This window comes from Babesia bigemina, scaffold Bbigscaff_62474, assembly GCF_000981445.1.
Source record: "Babesia bigemina genome assembly Bbig001, scaffold Bbigscaff_62474".
In the NCBI taxonomy this organism is placed as follows: Eukaryota; Apicomplexa; class Aconoidasida; order Piroplasmida; family Babesiidae; genus Babesia; species Babesia bigemina.
In genome coordinates this window covers 1,758-20,072 of record NW_012237043.1, presented here as the reverse complement: position 1 = coordinate 20,072, position 18,315 = coordinate 1,758, and the positions used below count along the sequence as shown (strand labels likewise).

The 18,315-nt window shown below is 48.2% G+C and overlaps 4 protein-coding genes across 4 annotated transcripts; 1 reads left to right on the top strand and 3 right to left on the bottom strand.

Annotated features, from left to right (window-relative positions):
- Positions 1-2,431: 2,431 nt before the first annotated feature.
- On the bottom strand, positions 2,432-7,732 carry BBBOND_0001500 (hypothetical protein, conserved; the record flags this gene model as incomplete). Its single annotated transcript, XM_012914991.1, has 1 exon — positions 2,432-7,732. One exon carries the CDS (start codon positions 7,730-7,732, stop codon positions 2,432-2,434), a length of 5,301 nt encoding a protein of 1,766 aa, XP_012770445.1.
- A 1,657-nt stretch (positions 7,733-9,389) lies between these two features.
- Positions 9,390-9,578, bottom strand: BBBOND_0001490 (hypothetical protein, conserved; the record flags this gene model as incomplete). The annotated part of the gene is made up of 1 exon (XM_012914990.1): positions 9,390-9,578. One exon carries the CDS (start codon positions 9,576-9,578, stop codon positions 9,390-9,392), a length of 189 nt encoding a protein of 62 aa, XP_012770444.1.
- A 236-nt stretch (positions 9,579-9,814) lies between these two features.
- On the top strand, positions 9,815-10,826 carry BBBOND_0001480 (hypothetical protein, conserved; the record flags this gene model as incomplete). Its single annotated transcript, XM_012914989.1, has 4 exons — positions 9,815-9,828; positions 9,883-10,024; positions 10,129-10,323; positions 10,428-10,826. The coding sequence occupies 4 exons, from the start codon at positions 9,815-9,817 to the stop codon at positions 10,824-10,826; spliced, it is 750 nt and encodes a 249-aa protein (XP_012770443.1).
- Positions 10,827-12,562: 1,736 nt separating this feature from the next.
- Positions 12,563-18,013, bottom strand: BBBOND_0001470 (hypothetical protein, conserved; the record flags this gene model as incomplete). The annotated part of the gene is made up of 1 exon (XM_012914988.1): positions 12,563-18,013. One exon carries the CDS (start codon positions 18,011-18,013, stop codon positions 12,563-12,565), a length of 5,451 nt encoding a protein of 1,816 aa, XP_012770442.1.
- Between the last annotated feature and the right edge of the window lie 302 nt (positions 18,014-18,315).

Genomic DNA, 18,315 nt, shown 5'->3' with positions numbered 1-18,315 from the left:
GGATCAAGATCCACGTGCATTCCAGCTACGCACGTAACATCTCACCTACTCACCTTACCGCCAAACGTAGTCTAATGTCTCGAATTACTCTAGCGGAAACCTGTGAACTTGATAACGTTTAGATTAGGTGATGACTAAAAGACCAAGCAACGTGCTGACCAATGCCATGACCAACGTGCTGACCAATTCCATATCCCACGTGCTGACCCACTACATCACCCCCGAACCGACCTCTTCATCACCGCCGTAACCAAGACATCGCTGCCGTAACCAAGACATCGCTGCCGTGACCATGACATCGCTGCCTCAACCATGTCATCGCTGCCTCAACCATGTCATCGCTGCCTCAACCATGTCATCGCTGCCGTGACCGTGTCATCGCTGCCGTGACCGTGTCATCGCTGCCGTGACCATGTCATCGCTGCTGTAGCCATGTCATCGCTGCCGTGACCATGACATCGCTGCCGTGACCATGTCATCGCTGCCGTGTCCATGTCGTCGCTGCCGTGTTGATGTCATCGCTGCCGTGACCATGTCATCGCTGTCGTAACCATGTCATCGCTGCCGTGACCATGTCATCGCTGTCGTAACCATGTCATCGCTGCCGTAACTATGTCATCGCTGCCGTAACCAAGACATCGCTGCCGTAACCAAGACATCGCTGCCGTAACCATGTCATCGCTGCCGTGACCGTGTCATCGCTGCCGTGACCATGTCATCGCTGCCGTAACCATGTCATCGCTGCCGTAACCATGTCATCGCTGCCGTGACCGTGTCATCGCTGCCGTGACCATGTCATCGCTGCTGTAGCCATGTCATCGCTGCCGTGACCATGACATCGCTGCCGTGACCATGTCATCGCCGCTCCTTTACCCACTCCACATCGCTCCCTAACCCACTCCACATCGCTCCCTAACCCACTCCACATCGCCCCTTAACCCACTCTACATCGCTCCCTAACCCACTCCACATCGCCCCTTTATCCACCTTACATCGCGCCCAGTCCCCTCATCAACACGCACCCTCACCGCTGTATCCCCCCAGCCCGGGCTCCGACACCCACGCTGCCCAGGATACCACAGCTGCGCCTGACGCGACGCATGTGATCGGCACCAACTGTCACTTCAAATTATTCACTATTCGCAACGCCATAAAAATTGCAGCGACTCCGTGCGCTCAACTCCCACAGTGCAGCAGCACCGTGCTACGAGCCGCGGTATCGGCGCCATACTGGCGGAGTGTGTCCGCTACGTGCCTAAATGTGATATTAACGATCGCTACATTGACGCCTATAAATGCTACTTAACGAGGCCAACGCAGATTACGCCACCCTGCCAGTGACTCGCAACACACGGCTTGGGTCACCCGCCGCGGCCATCACGACCGCCTACGTTAGCGACCAATCACCCAGCCTCACGTGACACTGACTCAATGGGCAACGCGGACACCTCTCACAGTCAACGCACAACTCAACGCAACAACCAAATTACGGTTCATCCGCCAGCTTACCACTTTGCCTGTGTGCTAGCTTACCACTTTGCCTGGTTGTTAGGTCAACACGTTACTTGGGTGCTAGGTTACCACTTAGCCTGGTTGCTAGGTTAGCACTTTGCCTGGGTGCTAGCTTAACACTTTGCCTGTGTGCTAGCTTAGCACTTAGCCCGGATGCTAGGTTACCACGTTGCCTGGTTGCCAGCTTAGCACTTTGCCTGGTTGCTAGGTTAGCACTTAGTCTGGGTGCTAGCTTAGCACTTAGCCTGGGTGCTAGGTCAACACTTTGCCTGGGTGCTTGCTTAGCACTTAGCCTGGTTGCCAGCTTAGCACTTAGCCTGGATGCTAGCTCAGCACTTTGCCTGGATGCTAGCTCAGCACTTTGCCTGGATGCTAGGTTAGCACCTAACCTGTGTGCTAGGTTAGCACCTAACCTGTGTGCTAGGTCAACACGTTGCCTGGTTGCTAGGTCACCACGTTGCCCGTGTGCTACCTTACCACTTAGCCTGGTTGCTAGGTCAACACTTTGCCTGGTTGCTAGGTCACCACTTTGCCTGGTTGCTAGGTCACCACGTTGCCCGTGTGCTAGGTCAACACTTTGCCCGTGTGCTAGGTCACCACGTTGCCTGGTTGCTAGCTTAGCACGTTGCCTGGTTGCTAGGTCAACACGTTGCCTGGGTGCTAGGTCAACACTTTGCCTGGTTGCTAGGTTAGCACTTTGCCTGGTCGCCAGCTTAGCACTTTGCCTGGGTGCTAGGTCAACACTTTGCCTGGTTGCTAGGTTAGCACTTTGCATTGTCTTTGAGTCATCACTTAATTTCAACGCTATCTAGTTCACAGGTTGCCGCTAGAGTAATTCGAGACATTAGACTACGTTTGTCAGTTAGGTGAGTAGGTGAGTTGTTACGTGAGTTGCTGTGAGTTACAGATGTGAATACAATTACGGTTGTAGATACGATATCTTGGCAAGCCTTCCGACTTGCGCTGCCGCCAACAATGACTGCGCCGTTATCCTGTGCGACGACGGTATCCTCAGGTGTGACCTGATGTGGAGCACATCCAGTCTGCCAACCATCACGCACATGAGGTAGAAGAGGGACAGTGACCAGAGTGCGAGGATTAGATAGGTGAACGGTTCTCTGATGGTCCAGATGAAGTTGTCACATTCTTCAAATAATTTGGTGAAGTATTGCGATTTCAGCAGATTACTCAGTTGCGTATGGAAACTATGGCAGAATTTTCTGTTAGTTCCATACAGCGTTTTTGCGTTGCCGAAAGTGAATCCGTACTGGTAGAACGTAGTCATCACTCCACGACAGCTTATCAATGCGTTGCACTTGCAGTTGTACTCGACACCATGCTTACCCGGCTTGCACGAACATTTCGTACAACCGGAGCCTCCACAATCAATTTGCTGGAACGCATCGAGCAACGATTTAAGGTAACTGTAGAATGTCCACGGCAGATATACAGCCCATGACAGGTAGAGATCGGCGTGCTTTTTGGCGAGGTACTTGTACGCATCTGAAGATGTGGAGCAGAGGTAGGGAGCACAGTGAATATCCCTGTCATGAGGTAGATTGCATGATTCTCTTGACAGGCTCCACAAGTCAGCTTCCGTGGATTTGGAATGGCCCGAGCTGTTGTGGCCTGTTTGGTTGCGATATGCATTCTGCAGCGCACCTGTGAGTTTGCTTGTCTCCTTGTATAGCTCGATGGACAGCGCTTTGGTTTTTGTTTCAAAAGCTAAGCTGACATCATCACTGGCGGACTTGCCATGATCTAACATACTGCTTAGCGTCAACGCAAATTGGAAGTGTTCGGGCAATGTAGATGGCGGCTTGGGCAGCAGACCGAACAGCGTGTTAATATTCGAATTGTCGAAGAATTTGGTCAGCACATTGCATATGTCCTTACCTGTCTTCGTGCTTCCAGAGAAACCTCTGAACCCAAGTGGTGTTATACATGGCGCACCGGGTAGGCTTTTGGGACACGTTTTACACTCGGACTTACACCCCGCTGAAACCAACTGGTGAGGCAGGCACCCGGGTAGGCAGTCGCGAAGATACGACATCAACGGCGATCTAGGTAGGCAATCGGTTGACTCGTCGGCGGGATGTTCACCGCATTGCCAATTGGAGTGTTTGACTCCTCTGCCGTACTGACAGCCGGACCAGCCGTGGTATGCAGAGCTTAGGCCGCATTGAGTATGCAAAAATTTAAGTGAGGGTAGTAGTCTGCGAAGCACATCCAATAGCATCTGGAGGCAATCTTCGCCCTTGGATGGGTAGTGAAAGTTCAGCGAATTGGTCGAGTAGTCCACGGCGTACATGGAGTACGCGTCACCGGTTCCAGCGATTGTTGTGAGAATATCGTGGGATCTCGAACACAGGCGTTTCACCGCCCTGCGTGTGTCGTCATATGCGATCGACAGTGGGTACGCTGCGAGGGGTTCATCGCTGATATATGTGACGGGGATGCCATCGGCGTCTTCAGGCTGTTTACTTGGATCGACGAATAGTTCACTGACAGTCTCATGTAACATTTCGTCAAAAACGTTATTGCACGGGAGACCAGACACCCAGCAAAGCATCTCGAATATGTTACATGGACGTTTCCTCGCAGAGAAGGTGGCGACGTGGCAGACTTGGTAATATATCTGGAGACAGTCGTGCAGTGTATCCAGTGCGTTTTGCTTGGATTTATCAATGTAATACAAGTGGTGTTCATCACTTCCGAACATACGTTTGCAGATGAATAGTCCTGTCATGCCTTTACTGTCCTGCAGCTCCCAGTGCTTCTTCCCGTCCTCGGTAACCTTGTAGCCTTGAGTGGCGAAATATTTTCCGAGGTCTGTGTTTATGTTTATTTGATCGCTTTTACACCTTGCAACGCAGTACTTCAGTATAGTCTTGAACTCGGAATACAGGATGGAGAGCAGCGACAGGCACACTTTAGCGCACCTTTTGCCATCATCGGTCACTTTCGTAGTTCTTGCGTCGACCAATACCATGCCATCCGAAGCGCCATCGTAAGCGTTTAAATAGGTTTTACTAAGCTCAGCCGCAAACTTACCCAGCCCCTTACTTATACCGTCAAGCAGCGGACTGCTCGGCTCATTGAATGTCTTGGGGTGCAGACCATCGACTTTAGTGGAGAGACTGTCGAGCAAGGCGGGCACTTCGTGATCGTAGCGGTGATTACTAATGTGATCGAGTAGGTTGTTGAGTGCGGTATTAGCAGCGTCGAGTTTGGAGGTGTAGAGCCTCTCAAGGTATTTCGATTCAGTATGTGTTAGCTGGTAATTAAGCGTTTGTTTGTACTGCTTGTCCAGCCTCGAAATCTCTTCCTTGACGTATCCGTGGATGTTGTTGAAGTAATGTTTGAACGCTGATGACAAGGCCTCGAAATGTTCTTTGGTTAGCTTCTCTTGCCCGGGTGGCACAGGTACAGCGTCTTTTAGTTTAGTGAAGAGAGCAGTGTCTGCCGACGTGTCGAACTCAGCGTCCTTTCGGTGTTCAACAATAAACTTAACGCCCTGCACAGTCTTCATGAGCCCCTTGTAACCCTGGACCAGGTCTTTGTCAATGATCGTCGTCAGTCCAGTCAAGTGGCCCTGAACTCTGGCGGTGAAGTTTTGCAGCTCAGTCTTGAGGGTGGAGACGTAGTGCTTTTTGGCCTGAGTGGTGAGTTTTTCGGTGGCAGTCTCTACTTGGGAGTTGACATGTTTGTCTAGCTCCTCGATTGCTTTTGCACATTGCTCTGTGGAGAAGCCGGCAAATGCCTCGGTCGACTTAATGAGATTCTTCAAATCAATGCTTTGTAACTTGTTGATCTTCTCTTTGATAGCCTCCAGTTTCTCGCCAATTTGCCCTTCTTTAAAGTTGTTCAGGAAAAAGTTGACATCCTTGAGGGAACGTTGAACCGCACCGCAGAGCTGGCTGAGGGTGGAGGTGACTTCTCTAAATTGCGTCTCGGCTTGCTCGTTGAGTTGGTCGATGGATGCTAGAGCGACAGTGGCAACCTGTTCTTGAATCTCTTTGATTTTAATTGGAAGGGCGCCATCTAGCTGGGTTGGGTCACCCACCGCCGCGGATACGCTGTCTTGTGTAACGATCTTAATATATTCCGAGAAATTCTTTTCAGCAAAGTTAGCGATTTTATTATCGTTGCCCGTGCCCGTCATTATCTGTCCTCCAACCTCTTCGTCGAGTACACTTGTGCGGCCGGCTCCGCCGCCAGTTTTGATATCGCCGTGTGTGAAGTTGTCATCGTAGGTTTTTTTGAAATCCTTCATGAGCTGCTCGCCAAATGTATAAGTCATCGGATCTTTACTACCTGGTGGATTCTTCTTAAACGCTTGCGGGATGACATCATTTTTCAACTGTAGTAGCTTCCTATCAATGTCCTGATACTGTGTTACCAATATAGGAAAAGATCTGACGTTAGCTTTAGCGCCGCCCCCGCCGTAGTCAAATTCTCTGTCATGTTGATTGAATTCTACGCCGTTTCTCATATTTACAATTTTATCCTTTACGAAGTCCGCAACCGTCTCAACCTCCAACTTAACATTTCTCTGCATCGCTTTAATTACTTCTTCTACCACTGTCTTTGAATGGGAAGATACGGTTTGTGTAATTTGGGCCAGTTCCTTAAAGATATTCTCGAGGTCCACCTTGTCTAACGTATGATACTTTTCGAGATTATCGATTACCTTTTTCATGTTTGTAACGTTATTCGTGAGATCAAGTTTACGGACATTCTTCGATATGTCGATGCCATATTTCTGAAGTGCAGCCGTATCCAAAGTTGGAGGAGCGCTTGAATGCGTAACCAACTTACGAATTGCTTGAATTGATTCCGCTTCAATTGTATACTTAAAAGCACTCTGCCAATTTTTGCCCATACCTTCCAACGCATCCCTAACATTCTGAACAAGCTGTGCATTAACGTTATTGAAATATGTTTTAAGATCGGAAAAAATGTCGCGTGTACCAATAGCTTCAAGCAACGGGGCTTGGACCGTCCTGTTGTACGTACCTTTAATCTTCTCAAATTCGGTGAGGCTCCAGATGGTTTGCAAGTCTCCAGCCACAATTTCTAATGCCTTTTCAAGAGCTCCCTTTGTTGCTTCGAATTTAGTGAGAAAGTCCGACGAACTCCGCACAATCTCATCAACCTGTTTATTAATTGGATCTTCAATTTTCCACAATCCATCCTTCACATATGTCTCCAACGTTTTACCTAATGCCATAACCGCCGCCTTTATCTTACCTTTCACGGTGAACAAATCCGTTTTAAGCGCATCATTCATCGTCATCACCTGCTGAAGCGCCAATCTAACTGTCTCCTGAACGCTCTTCTTTGCCTCCTCTCCAGCCTCAAATAGTTTCTGCGCTTTCTTTCTCAACTCTGTCGCAGCGTTTTCGATCTGATTCCATCTTTTCTCACTTTTACCAGACTCATCCCAAGCGACCTCATCTCTTACTGCTTTAACCTGATTTTGCATTACACCGTCAATAAACCTTTTCGCTTCTTTCATCCATCCCTCTAACTCCAGAACGTAGCTAGTCAACAGTTTGCTAATACGTACGATGTCAGTTTTAATGTTTTGTACTGCCTTTTTCAACTTATCAACCAACTCTGTCACGTTACATGAAATTTGTTTTTTCACGCTCCCTCCAAGCTCTTCAAGCTTTTCACGTATTCTTTTCTCCATCTCCTTAAATTCATTTTCTTCGTTCTTCTGCACTCTGCCAAGACGCTGACCTTCACGCTCCACATTGTCTCTGGCTTTATTAATTTGTTCGTTGGCTTCATGACCTAAATCTTTGATTTTATCTTTGAAATTAAGTATTTCACGTCTAAACGTACTTGCAAGTTGTTGACATTTTTTTACCGTCTGAGTTACTTCGTTTTTTGATTTCTCAATTTTGTCTGCATTAGGCTCTTCATCATTATCATTTTTTGTTGGATATGTTTCATTTACATCTTTTTTGACTTGTTCCATTTGTTCATCTAAATTTGTTATCTTATTTTTCACAGTTTCGTTACTCTGCTCTACTAAACCATTATACTCCCCCACCTTCTCCGCCACCTGCTCAATGACCTTAAAACCCTCACGCCCGGTGGATAATTTAGGTTTAATTTGCTCATCGATAAGCTTAATAAGTATATCTCTGCCTACTTTGTAAGGCTGTTTCTCGCTGACATCCTTAAGCACCTGATACAAAAATCCCATCACCCCGTCACACAGCCTATCCAGGTCAGAGTAGACAATCCCCTGGCCATCGTAGCCTTTGGAAGCAGAGTTGAAGCCGAGGAAAGTCTCGAGGCCGGAACAAAGATTTTCTAAAAGCTTTTTAGGCTCATTTGACGCATTATTACGATTAGTCAAAAATCCACAAAGCTCCTCCACTTCCTTCAAAGCCTGCAACTTGGACTGCAATTTGTCTAGCTCAGCAGAGGGAGAGGGGGAAGAAGGAAGATTATTAAGATTATTAGGGCTATTAATACGTTGATTTATGTCATTAATTTCTTGAGTAACTCGCTGACTAAGCTCACTAATTTTACGGGTGTCAACAGACAGGCCAGCAGAGTTGACAGACTCAGAAAGGGTAGTAACAAGAGAAGAGTAAAGATGTTTTAAGTCATTTTTAAGGTCTGAATTAGTGTCGAAACAAGCGATAATAGCATTCTTAACGGCTTTCTTAACACTCTCACTCTCACCAACAAATCCGCCAAGCTGTCCAGCAAGGTGACCAAGGCTAATGAGCTTGGAGTCAATGTCCTGCAAGGCTCTTCTAGTAGCATCATCAGTAAGAGAATGGTCAGTATCAACAAGTTATTATAAAGGTTTATGGAGGTCATAGCGTTAATAAGACAAGGTAATTCGGCGGATTTGGAGTTAGGGTGAACATGGTCAGGGCAGTGGCAAGAGGTGGAAGAGGGGAAGTGAAGGGTGACAAGGGACAAGTTATTATAAAAGTTTATGGAGGTCATAGCGGTATTATGGGAAGGTAATTCAAGGGATGTAGAGTGGATTAGGGAGCGATTAAAGGAGGTTAAGGGGCGATGTAGAGTGGATAAGGAGCGATGTCAGGTGGGTTAAGGGGCGATGTGGAGTGGATAAGGGGCGATGTAGAGTGGATAAAGGAGCGATGTAGAGTGGATAAGGGGCGATGTAGAGTGGATTAAGGAGCGATGTAGAGTGGATTAGGGAGCGATGTAGAGTGGGTTAGGGAGCGATGTAGAGTGGATTAAGGGGCGATGTAGAGTGGGTAAAGGGGCGATGGAGAGTGGATAAAGGGGCGATGTAGAGTGGATAAGGGGCGATGTGGAGTGGATAGAGGGGCGATGTAGAGTGGATAAAGGGGCGATGTAGAGTGGGTTAAGGGGCGATGTAGAGTGGATAAGGGAGCGATGTAGAGTGGGTAATTATCACCACTTAGGTCAGGTGCTTGGTCACCACTGTCACCGCTGCCGTAAGCATGTCACCGCTGCCGTGACCATGTCACCGCTGCCGTAAGCATGTCATCGCTGCCGTGACCATGTCATCGCTGCCGTGACCATGTCATCGCTGCCGTAACCATGTCATCGCTGCCGTGACCATGCCATCGCTTCTGTAACCATGTCATCGCTGCCGTAACCATGTCATCGCTGCCGTGACCATGTCATCGCTGCCGTGACCATGTCATCGCTGCCGTGACCATGTCATCGCTGCGGTGACCATGTCATCGCTGCCGTGACCATCAACTTGGTCAGGTGCTAGGTCACCTCACTGCTCATGTCATTGATCATCAACGCAATCGTAACTGTCTACAACATTAGATGTCAGTTGCCAGTTAGGTTATCGGTGTAATTTGGATTACGATGTTTGCGCTAACGAATTGCTGAGATCAGCTGTAGAACGCGATGCAGAAGGGTATCTTGCGGACGAGGAAATCGCGGATGTTGCGGCCCACCGGGAAGCGGATGATGCACAGGTCGAGCAGGATGATGGCGACGATGAGGGCAACGATGACGGCGGCGATGGCGGAGTAGGGAGGGGGGGAAGTAGTTACTTTACTGCTCATGTGATTCGCCATCAACACGATCATTAATGTCTAGAACATTAGATGTCTGTTGCCAGTTAGGTGATTGTGATTGGCTGCGCAGTAGATACCGCACCCTGTGGAACGGCCGGATGCGGAAGTAGATCATGACGCAGATGACGACGATGATGAGGGCGATGGGTGCGGTGATGTAAGGGGCGGGGATATGGTCACCTCACTGTTCATGTGATTGGTCATCAACGCTATCATTACTCTGTCTAGAACATTAGATGTCAGTTGCCAGGTAGGTGATCAGTGGGATTTGGATTAACAATGTTTGCGCCAACATATTGCTGAGTTCAGCTGTAGAACGCGATGCAGAAGGGTATCTTGCGGACGAGGAAATCGCGGATGTTGCGGCCCACTGGGAAGCGGAAGATGCACAGGTCGAGCAGGATGATGGCGACGATGATGGCAACGATGACGGCGGCGATGGCGGAGTAGGGAGGGGTAGATGGTCACCTCACTGCTCATGTGATTTGTCATCAACGCAATCATTACTCTGTCTACAACATTAGATGTCAGTTGCCTGTTAGGTGATCAGTGGAATTTGGATTACGAAAATTGCGCTGATAAATTGCTGAGATTAGCTGTAAAAGGCGATGCAGAAGGGTATCTTGCGTACGAGGAAATCGCGGATGTTGCGGCCCACCGGGAAGCGGAAGATGCACAGGTCGAGCAGGATGATGGCGACGATGATGGCGACGATGATGGCAACGATGACGGCGGCGATGGCGGAGTAGGGAGGGGTAGATGGTCACCTCACTGCTCATGTGATTTGTCATCAACGCAATCATTACTCTGTCTACAACATTAGATGTCAGTTGCCTGTTAGGTGATCAGTGGAATTTGGATTACGAAAATTGCGCTGATAAATTGCTGAGATTAGCTGTAAAAGGCGATGCAGAAGGGTATCTTGCGGACGAGGAAATCGCGGATGTTGCGGCCCACCGGGAAGCGGAAGATGCACAGGTCGAGCAGGATGATGGCGACGATGATGGCGACGATGATGGCAACGATGACGGCGGCGATGGCGGAGGGGGAAATGGCGGGACCTGTGGAAGTAGTAGCAGATTTAGATCTGCTTTCTTGCTTGAGAGGGTCGGCACGAGACGGATCTTCTTGACTGGCGGCTTGAGCCTGAGGACCGGGGGAAGAAAGGGGAAGTGGTCGAATGACGGGCTCAGGGGCTTTGCAGGCGGAATCACCATCTCTACATTTCTGTCTACAACATGTACATAAACATGTGTAAATGTTGGTACACGGCTTTCTTTGTGAAGAACATCCTTTAGGGTGGCAACGCATTCTCCCCCGACTCATATAGGAATACGCCGCACATAACTTGCAACCGTAATAAATGTCTTCACTACATATTTCACAACACCATGGACAGCAAGTACAATTAGTATACTGACACAGCGTAGGACAACTACACCGCTGCCCAAAACCGCTCATCTTCCTCTCCCAGTCCCCTCAGCCTGCAAACATATCAATCACCTAGCAACGCACTCACCAACTGCAACACTACCACTGCAGCTCCCAGTCCCCTCAGCCTGCAAACATATCAATCACCTAAGCAGCACTCACCAACTGCAACACTACCACTGCCGCTCCCAGTCCCCTCAGCCTGCAAGCATCAATCACCTAGCAAGCACTCACCAACTGCAACGCGTACCACTGCCGCTACCAGTCCCCTCAACCTGCAAGCATATCAATCACTCAAGCAACACTCACCAACTGCAACACTACCACTGACGCTCCCAGTCCCCTCAGCCTGCAAGCATATCAATCACGTAGCAACGCACTCACCAACTGCAACACTACCACTGCAGCTCCCAGTCCACTCAACCTGCAAGCATATCAATCACTCCAGCAACGCACTCACCAACTGCAACACTACCACTGCCGCGCCCACTCCCCTCAACCTGCAAACATATCAATCACCTAAGCAGCACTCACCAACTGCAACACTACCACTGCCGCTCCCAGTCCCCTCAACCTGCAGACATATCAATCACCTAGCAACGCACTCACCAACTGCAACACTACCACTGCCGCTCCCAGTCCCCTCAACCTGCAAACATATCAGTCACTTAAGCAGCACTCACCAACTGCAACACTACCACTGCCGCTCCCAGTCCCCTCAACCTGCAGACATATCAATCACCTACCAACGCACTCACCAACTGCAACACTACCACTGCCGCTCCCAGTCCCCTCATCAACACTCACCCTCACCCCTGTGTCCCCCCAGCCCAGGCCACCGACACCCACGCTGCCCGGGATACCACAGCTGCCCTGACGCGACGCATGTGATCGGCAACAACTGTCACTTTAAATTATTCACTATTCGCAACGCCATAAAATTAGCAGCGAGCCCCGTGCGCTCAACTCCCACAGTGCAGCAGCACCGTGCTACGAGCCGCAGTATAGACGCCATTCTGGCGGAGCGTGTCGGCTACGTGCCTAAATGTGATACTAACAATCGCTACATCGCCGCCTATAAACGCTACTTAACGAGGCCAACGCGGATTACGCCACCCTGCCAGTGACTCGCAACACACGACTTAAGTCACCCGCCGCGGTCCTCACGACCGCCTACGTTAGCGACCAATCACCCAGCCTCACGTGACACTGACTCAATGGGGAACGCAGACACCTCTCACAGTCAACGCACAACTCAACGTGCTACAACACCCACCAAATTACGGTTCATCCGCCAGCTTATCACTTAGCCTGCGTGCCAGCTTACCACTTAGTCTGGTCGCCAGCTTACCACGTTGCCTGGTTGCTAGGTTACCACGTTGCCTGGGTGCCAGCTTAGCACTTTGCTTGGTCGTTCAGTCATAACCTAATCTAGGTGCTACCTAGTTCACAGGTTGCCGCTAGAGTAATTCGATACATTAGACTACGTTTGTCGGTTAGGTGAGTAGGTGAGCTATGGTAAGTGAGTGTAGTAATTACAAACGTGAATACAATTACGGTCGTAGATACGATATCTTGGCAAGCCTTCCGACTTGCGCTGCTGCCAACAATGACTGCGCCGTTATCTTGTGCGATGATGGTGATCGTAAATGCGATTTTATGTGGAGCACATCCAGTCTGCCAACCATGACGCAGATGAGGTAGAAGAGGGAGAGTGACCAGAGTGCGACGTTAAGCCAGATGAAGGGCTGCCTGATGGTGAATATGAATTCGTCGCACTTTTGGAGGAGGTCTTTGAAAAATTGTGAATTGAGAATATTCTCAAGTTGTTTGCAGAAATCGTGGCAATACCTCAGTTCATTTTCGTCCAACAATTTCTTCGCGTCGCCGAATGTGAATCCGTAACTGTAGAAAGTGCTTTGCACTCCGCGGCATTTGACGACACTCCAGCATTTGCAGTTGTAGTCCGTTCCGTGTTTGCCCGTCTTGCATTTGTCACCTTTTAAGCAACCACTGCAGCCCCAGTCCTGGCAGGATATACTGCAGAAAGAATCGTATAGGGTTTTCAGATAATTCCAAAATTGCCACGGCAAGTATATCGCCCAGGACAAGTACAGGTTACAATGCTTCTCGGCGAGGGAATAATAGGTATCCTGGTATAGAGATTGAAGGTAGGGACCACAGTAAATATTGTCGGTCTTAGGAAGCATACATGAGTTGTTCATTGATAAACTGGACAACGGGGCGTGCTTGGGTTCTCCGGTCCTGTGACTATGTTCAATATGCGTATTACCGTAAGCGTCTCCGAAGGCATTAGTTAGTTCAATAGGATTCTCGTAGAGGCGAATAGATGCGCTTCCGATTGATGCTCTAAACGCTGTACAAACGATACCAGTGCTGCCTCCTTTACCATTTTTCAGCATACTACCTAACGTCAACGCAAACTGGTAGTGTTCTGGTAACGTAGATGGCGGTTTGGGCATCAAGCAAAGCAACGATGAATATTGCACATCGAAGAAGAATTTGGTTAGCACTTTGCATAAGTCTTTACCTGTCTTCATACTACCGGAGAACCCTCTGAAGCCGAGAGGCGTCAGGCAAGGTTGGCCGGGGAGAACCTTTGGACACGTCGCACATTTGGCCTTGCAACCGATGCTGCTTACCTGGTGAGGCAAGTGGCCGGTAAGGCAATCTGACAAATACGACTGAAGTGGCGACGTTGGATGACAATTTGCTTGGCACCTTGCCTGGCATTTTGGTTGGTCATTTGGTTGGCACGTTGCTTTTTCGCTTGCATGGTCGTTACACTGCGATTTGGATGACTGTACGCCTTTACCGTACCAACAGTCGGACCACCCGCGATGTTCGGCAGTCACCTTACATTGGCTATGCAAGAATCTGAACACCGGTAACAATTTACGTAGGATGTCCAGCAATAGTTCCAGGCACTGTGACGGATCTGAAGGGTAAGATAGTTGTAGGCTGTTGTCGCAGTAGTCGACGGCGTAGGTTGTGTATGCGTTTCCGTAACCCACTATTTCAAGAAGAACATCGTACGATCTCGAACATAGGCGTTTTACTGCTCTCTGTGTACGTTCCAATTCGATCGCCTCCGGATATGACGCTACCGGTTCATCGCCGACAACTGCGGCGTCTAAATCTCCAACTGTGACTCGCTTCGAAGGATCGACAAATAAGTCACTGACAGCGTCATGTAACATTTCGTCATAAGCCGAGGTGCACGGAAGACCAACTATCCAGCACAACATTTCAAATATGCTACACGGCAGTTTCTTGGCAGAGAAGGTAGAGATGTGGCCGATTCTGTAATATGTTTGAAGAATCTCGTGAAGCATTTCAAGTGGGCCAGTGTCTTTCTCAGCATCATGATGTCTGTAGACACGGCTATCGTCATTCTTAACGAGGCTTTTGTAAACATGCCAGCCTAGCATACCAGCTCCGTGACGCAAGTGACCGTCTTGTTTGTCCTTGGATACGACGTATCCGTTGTTGCCGAGGAACTGTCCAATTGGTGTCGATTGATGTATCTTGTCAGACTTCCACGTGGTACCGGAGTACTTCCTCACTGTGTTCAACACATTGTATGACGTCGAAACTACGGTCAAGCAGACCTTACTTAACTTAGATCCATACGGCGTTAATTTATCTTTTTCGACAAGCTCAGCACCAAACGTCTCACTGTCGTACGCTGAGATGTACGCCTTTCCAAGTTCAGCCGCAAACTCACGCAGCCCTTTCCCAACGCCGTCAAGCAGGGGAGTGTTCGGGTCATTAAAGGTCTTGGGGTGGAGACTATCGACTTTAGTGGAGAGACTGTCAAGCAAGGCGGGTACTTCGTGATTGTAGCGGTTGTTTGTATTAATGTGATCGAGTAGGTTGTTGAGCGCTGTATGCGCAGCGTCGAGTTTGGAGGTGTACAGCTGTTCCACGCCGGATGGCTTGGGATTTATTTTCTCGTTATTTGCTTCGTGAACGCGTTTGATCTCTGCTTTGAGGTAGACGTGGAGTGGTGAGCAGAAGTCCTTGAAGTTTGCAGACAATTTTATGAACGCATCCTTATGATTCACATTTCTCGACAGCTGACCTACGAGACCCTTGAGTCTCTCAATATTCTCGTCCGAAGTCTCACCATTCTCTCCGATTATACCTTGCAACGTCCGCATGAAACCCTTAAAGCCGTGCTGCCTGTCGGTGTCGATGAGGGTGGGCAGGGGTTTCAGCTCCTCGGTGACCTTCCCCGAAAATTGTTCAAGGGAAGACTTCATTGACGATATGCACAGCTTTCTCGCTTGAGTGATGAGCTTGTGTATTGCTTGTTGAGATTCGGTATTGACATGTTGTGTGAGTGATTTAGTGCAATTCTGTTTTAGTTTGTCAGCTTCTAGTTTCACAAATTCGGTGGCCGATTGAATGACACGTGCAACATTATCACGAAGAACATTCGACAAATTGTCGTAAATTTTTTGAAGTGAGCCCTTTGTAACCTCAACTGTAGAGCCGTGTTCTTTACGGCCGATATTCGTTTGGAGTTTCTTAAACTCGGCGTTAACGGCTCTGCCTGCTTTTGAGAATGCTTCCATGAGCTGTGTGAGGTTATCCGTGATCTCTTTCAGGTAACCGTTAGATAGGTTTTTTACTTCCCTTTTGACACCTAATTTTTCTTCGAAATACGTAAGGCTATGGGTATCAATGTCCTTAATCTTATTCGGAAGTGTACCTGATGACTCAGTTATATTATTCAGGTTACCGGACGCAAGGGCGGAGAGGGTAGCATCGTCTTGGGCAACGCAACCATTGTAATTTTGAAATTTGTCGCCGGAAGTTGGAAGCTTGACATGGCTACTTGGTTTTTCAGTATCTTCACTCAGCTGCTCGCGGAGAGTGTTCTTGACTTGCTCGATCGCCTTGTCGACTTTGTCGGCAGATTTCGTACTTTCGGTGCGATCATTGAGCGCATTTTTTAGATTCGTGTGAAGAGTTGAGGCCACCCCAAGCGCATCGTCCAGGTAGGCTGCTACGCTGGATTTCTGGTTGGTTGGAAACCGGGGCTCCAATAGCAGTGCATTCATCATATTAGCAGATTTGTTGACTTCAGCAGCAAGTTGTCTGAACGTGGAGGTCACGGCGTCCTGGAGATTGTGTTTAATATGCTGTCCAGTAGAACCTGGTTCCTTAAAATTTTGATGATTCTTGACAGCGTCGACAATTGCCGTTATGCTGCTCAACATGCCATTCTGAAGTTTCTGCGAAAATGTTAGCATATTCTGATTTAGGACATTCAAGTGCGACTCAACGCTGTCACCCGTTAATTCTGGCTCCGTAATCACCTTCGTAATTTCCTTCATTATTTCTTCTTGAACCTTCAGCGTTATTGAATCCGCAGTTGTATCAGGCTTAAAATATGTATTCCATTGCCCCTTGTTACTGCTAACATACTGCTTTAAATGCCCCTTCACTGGATCCGTCCTCATAATTTCACCAACCAACTCGTTCATTTTAGCTGCAAACTTCTCACTTTTATACCTCCAGATGAACGCAATCAGTATATGTTTGATGGCTCCAAGACCGCTTTCGCTTCTTAAGCCGCTCCCCGCAACCTTAGCAACCTGCTTCTCAATATGACCTATGATCCCGGAAATTTTATTACGATCGGTTATTTCGCTAAACTTACCCCCTAACGCCGCAATGCTCACATTAATCAAATCGATAGATTTTTCGATTTGCGTCTTAACCGTAAACAAATCTTTCTTCAGCTCTTCATCCATTTTTGCCACTGCCTTAATTGCCTCTTCCACATTCTGCTTGACAAAATCTTTCGCCCCGTAGAACACGGTATTGATGTTCTTTACGACATTATCAATGTTGTCCTTATTAACAGATCCAACACCTTTGTTTTCAATTCCATTAGCCCTATTTATGCCATCTCTCACAATTTCATCCGCAGTGTTAATCCATTTTCCTAACTCATTAACATGCTTCCACAGCTCCTTATCAATGGCCTGAAGCGATTTCAAAATTCCGTCAACTTGCTTCACAATGTTACTAACAAGCGCAGTAACGTCTGTGCCAATTTTATCATTCACGCACCTGTTAAGCGAACTAAACGTATCTTTGATCGTCGCTGTCATCTGCTCTAGGTGGTTCTGTTCCTTGGCAGAGAGTGCACCAAGCCGTGTAGCTTCATATGAAATGTTTTGTATAGCATTATTAATTTTCTGTTGTACGTCAGGATTCAAGTCCTTAAATTCGTCTCTATATTCGTACGTCGTACCCTTTCGGTAACTGAACACTTTCTTTTCACGAAAACCGTTTATGAAATCCGTACCTTTTGTAGCGTAGTCCTTGACTAATCGCTCGGCTTCCGTCACAGCTTGCTCCACCTTCTGAACTTGCTGTTGTGTCAATGCCTTCCGCAGATCTGAATCATCATTAAGTAATATGGATCTTAACTTATCTGTTAAAGTCTTGTCAACGTGATTATGCATCTCTTTAATTTTGTTTTTGACATAGTCATTCGATGTTTTTACTTTATCATTATACTCCCGCACTTTCCCCGCCAACTGCTCAATGACCTTAAAACCCTCACGCCCGGTGGATAATTTAGGCTTTAATTCGGTCTCAACAAACTCTTTTAGTATTGATTTACCCACACTGTAAGGCTGTTTCTCGCTGACATCCTTAAGCACATAATACAAAAATCCCATCACCCCGTCACACAGCCTATCCAAGTCAGAGTACACAATCCCAGTGCCGTCGTAGCCTTTAGTCTCAGAGTTGAAGCCTAGGAATTTTTCGAGGCCGGAACAGAGGTTATTAAGGATGTTATTAGTGTTGTTATTTGAGGTATTTTTGAGGTTCAGAATTTTACCAAATTTCTTGCCAAGCTCCCTGAGCGGCACATGGTCAGGGCAGTGGCAAGCGGTGGAAGGAGGGAAGTGAAGGGTGACAAGGCACAAGTTATTGTGATGGTTTAAAGATGTCATAGCGGTATTATGGCGAGGTAATTCGGGCGATGTAGAGTGGGTTAGGGAGCGATGTAGAGTGGGTTAGGGAGCGATGTGGAGTGGGTCAAGGGGCGATGTAGAGTGGATAAAGGGGCGATGTAGATTGGATTAGGGAGCGATGTGGAGTGGATAAAGGGGCGATGTAGAGTGGGTTAGGGAGCGATGTGGAGTGGGTAAAGGGCGATGTGGAGGGGATTAGGGAGCGATGTGAAGTGGTTAAGGGGCGATGTGGAGTGGGTTAGGAAGCGATGTGGAGTAGGTAAAGGGGCGATGGAGAGTGG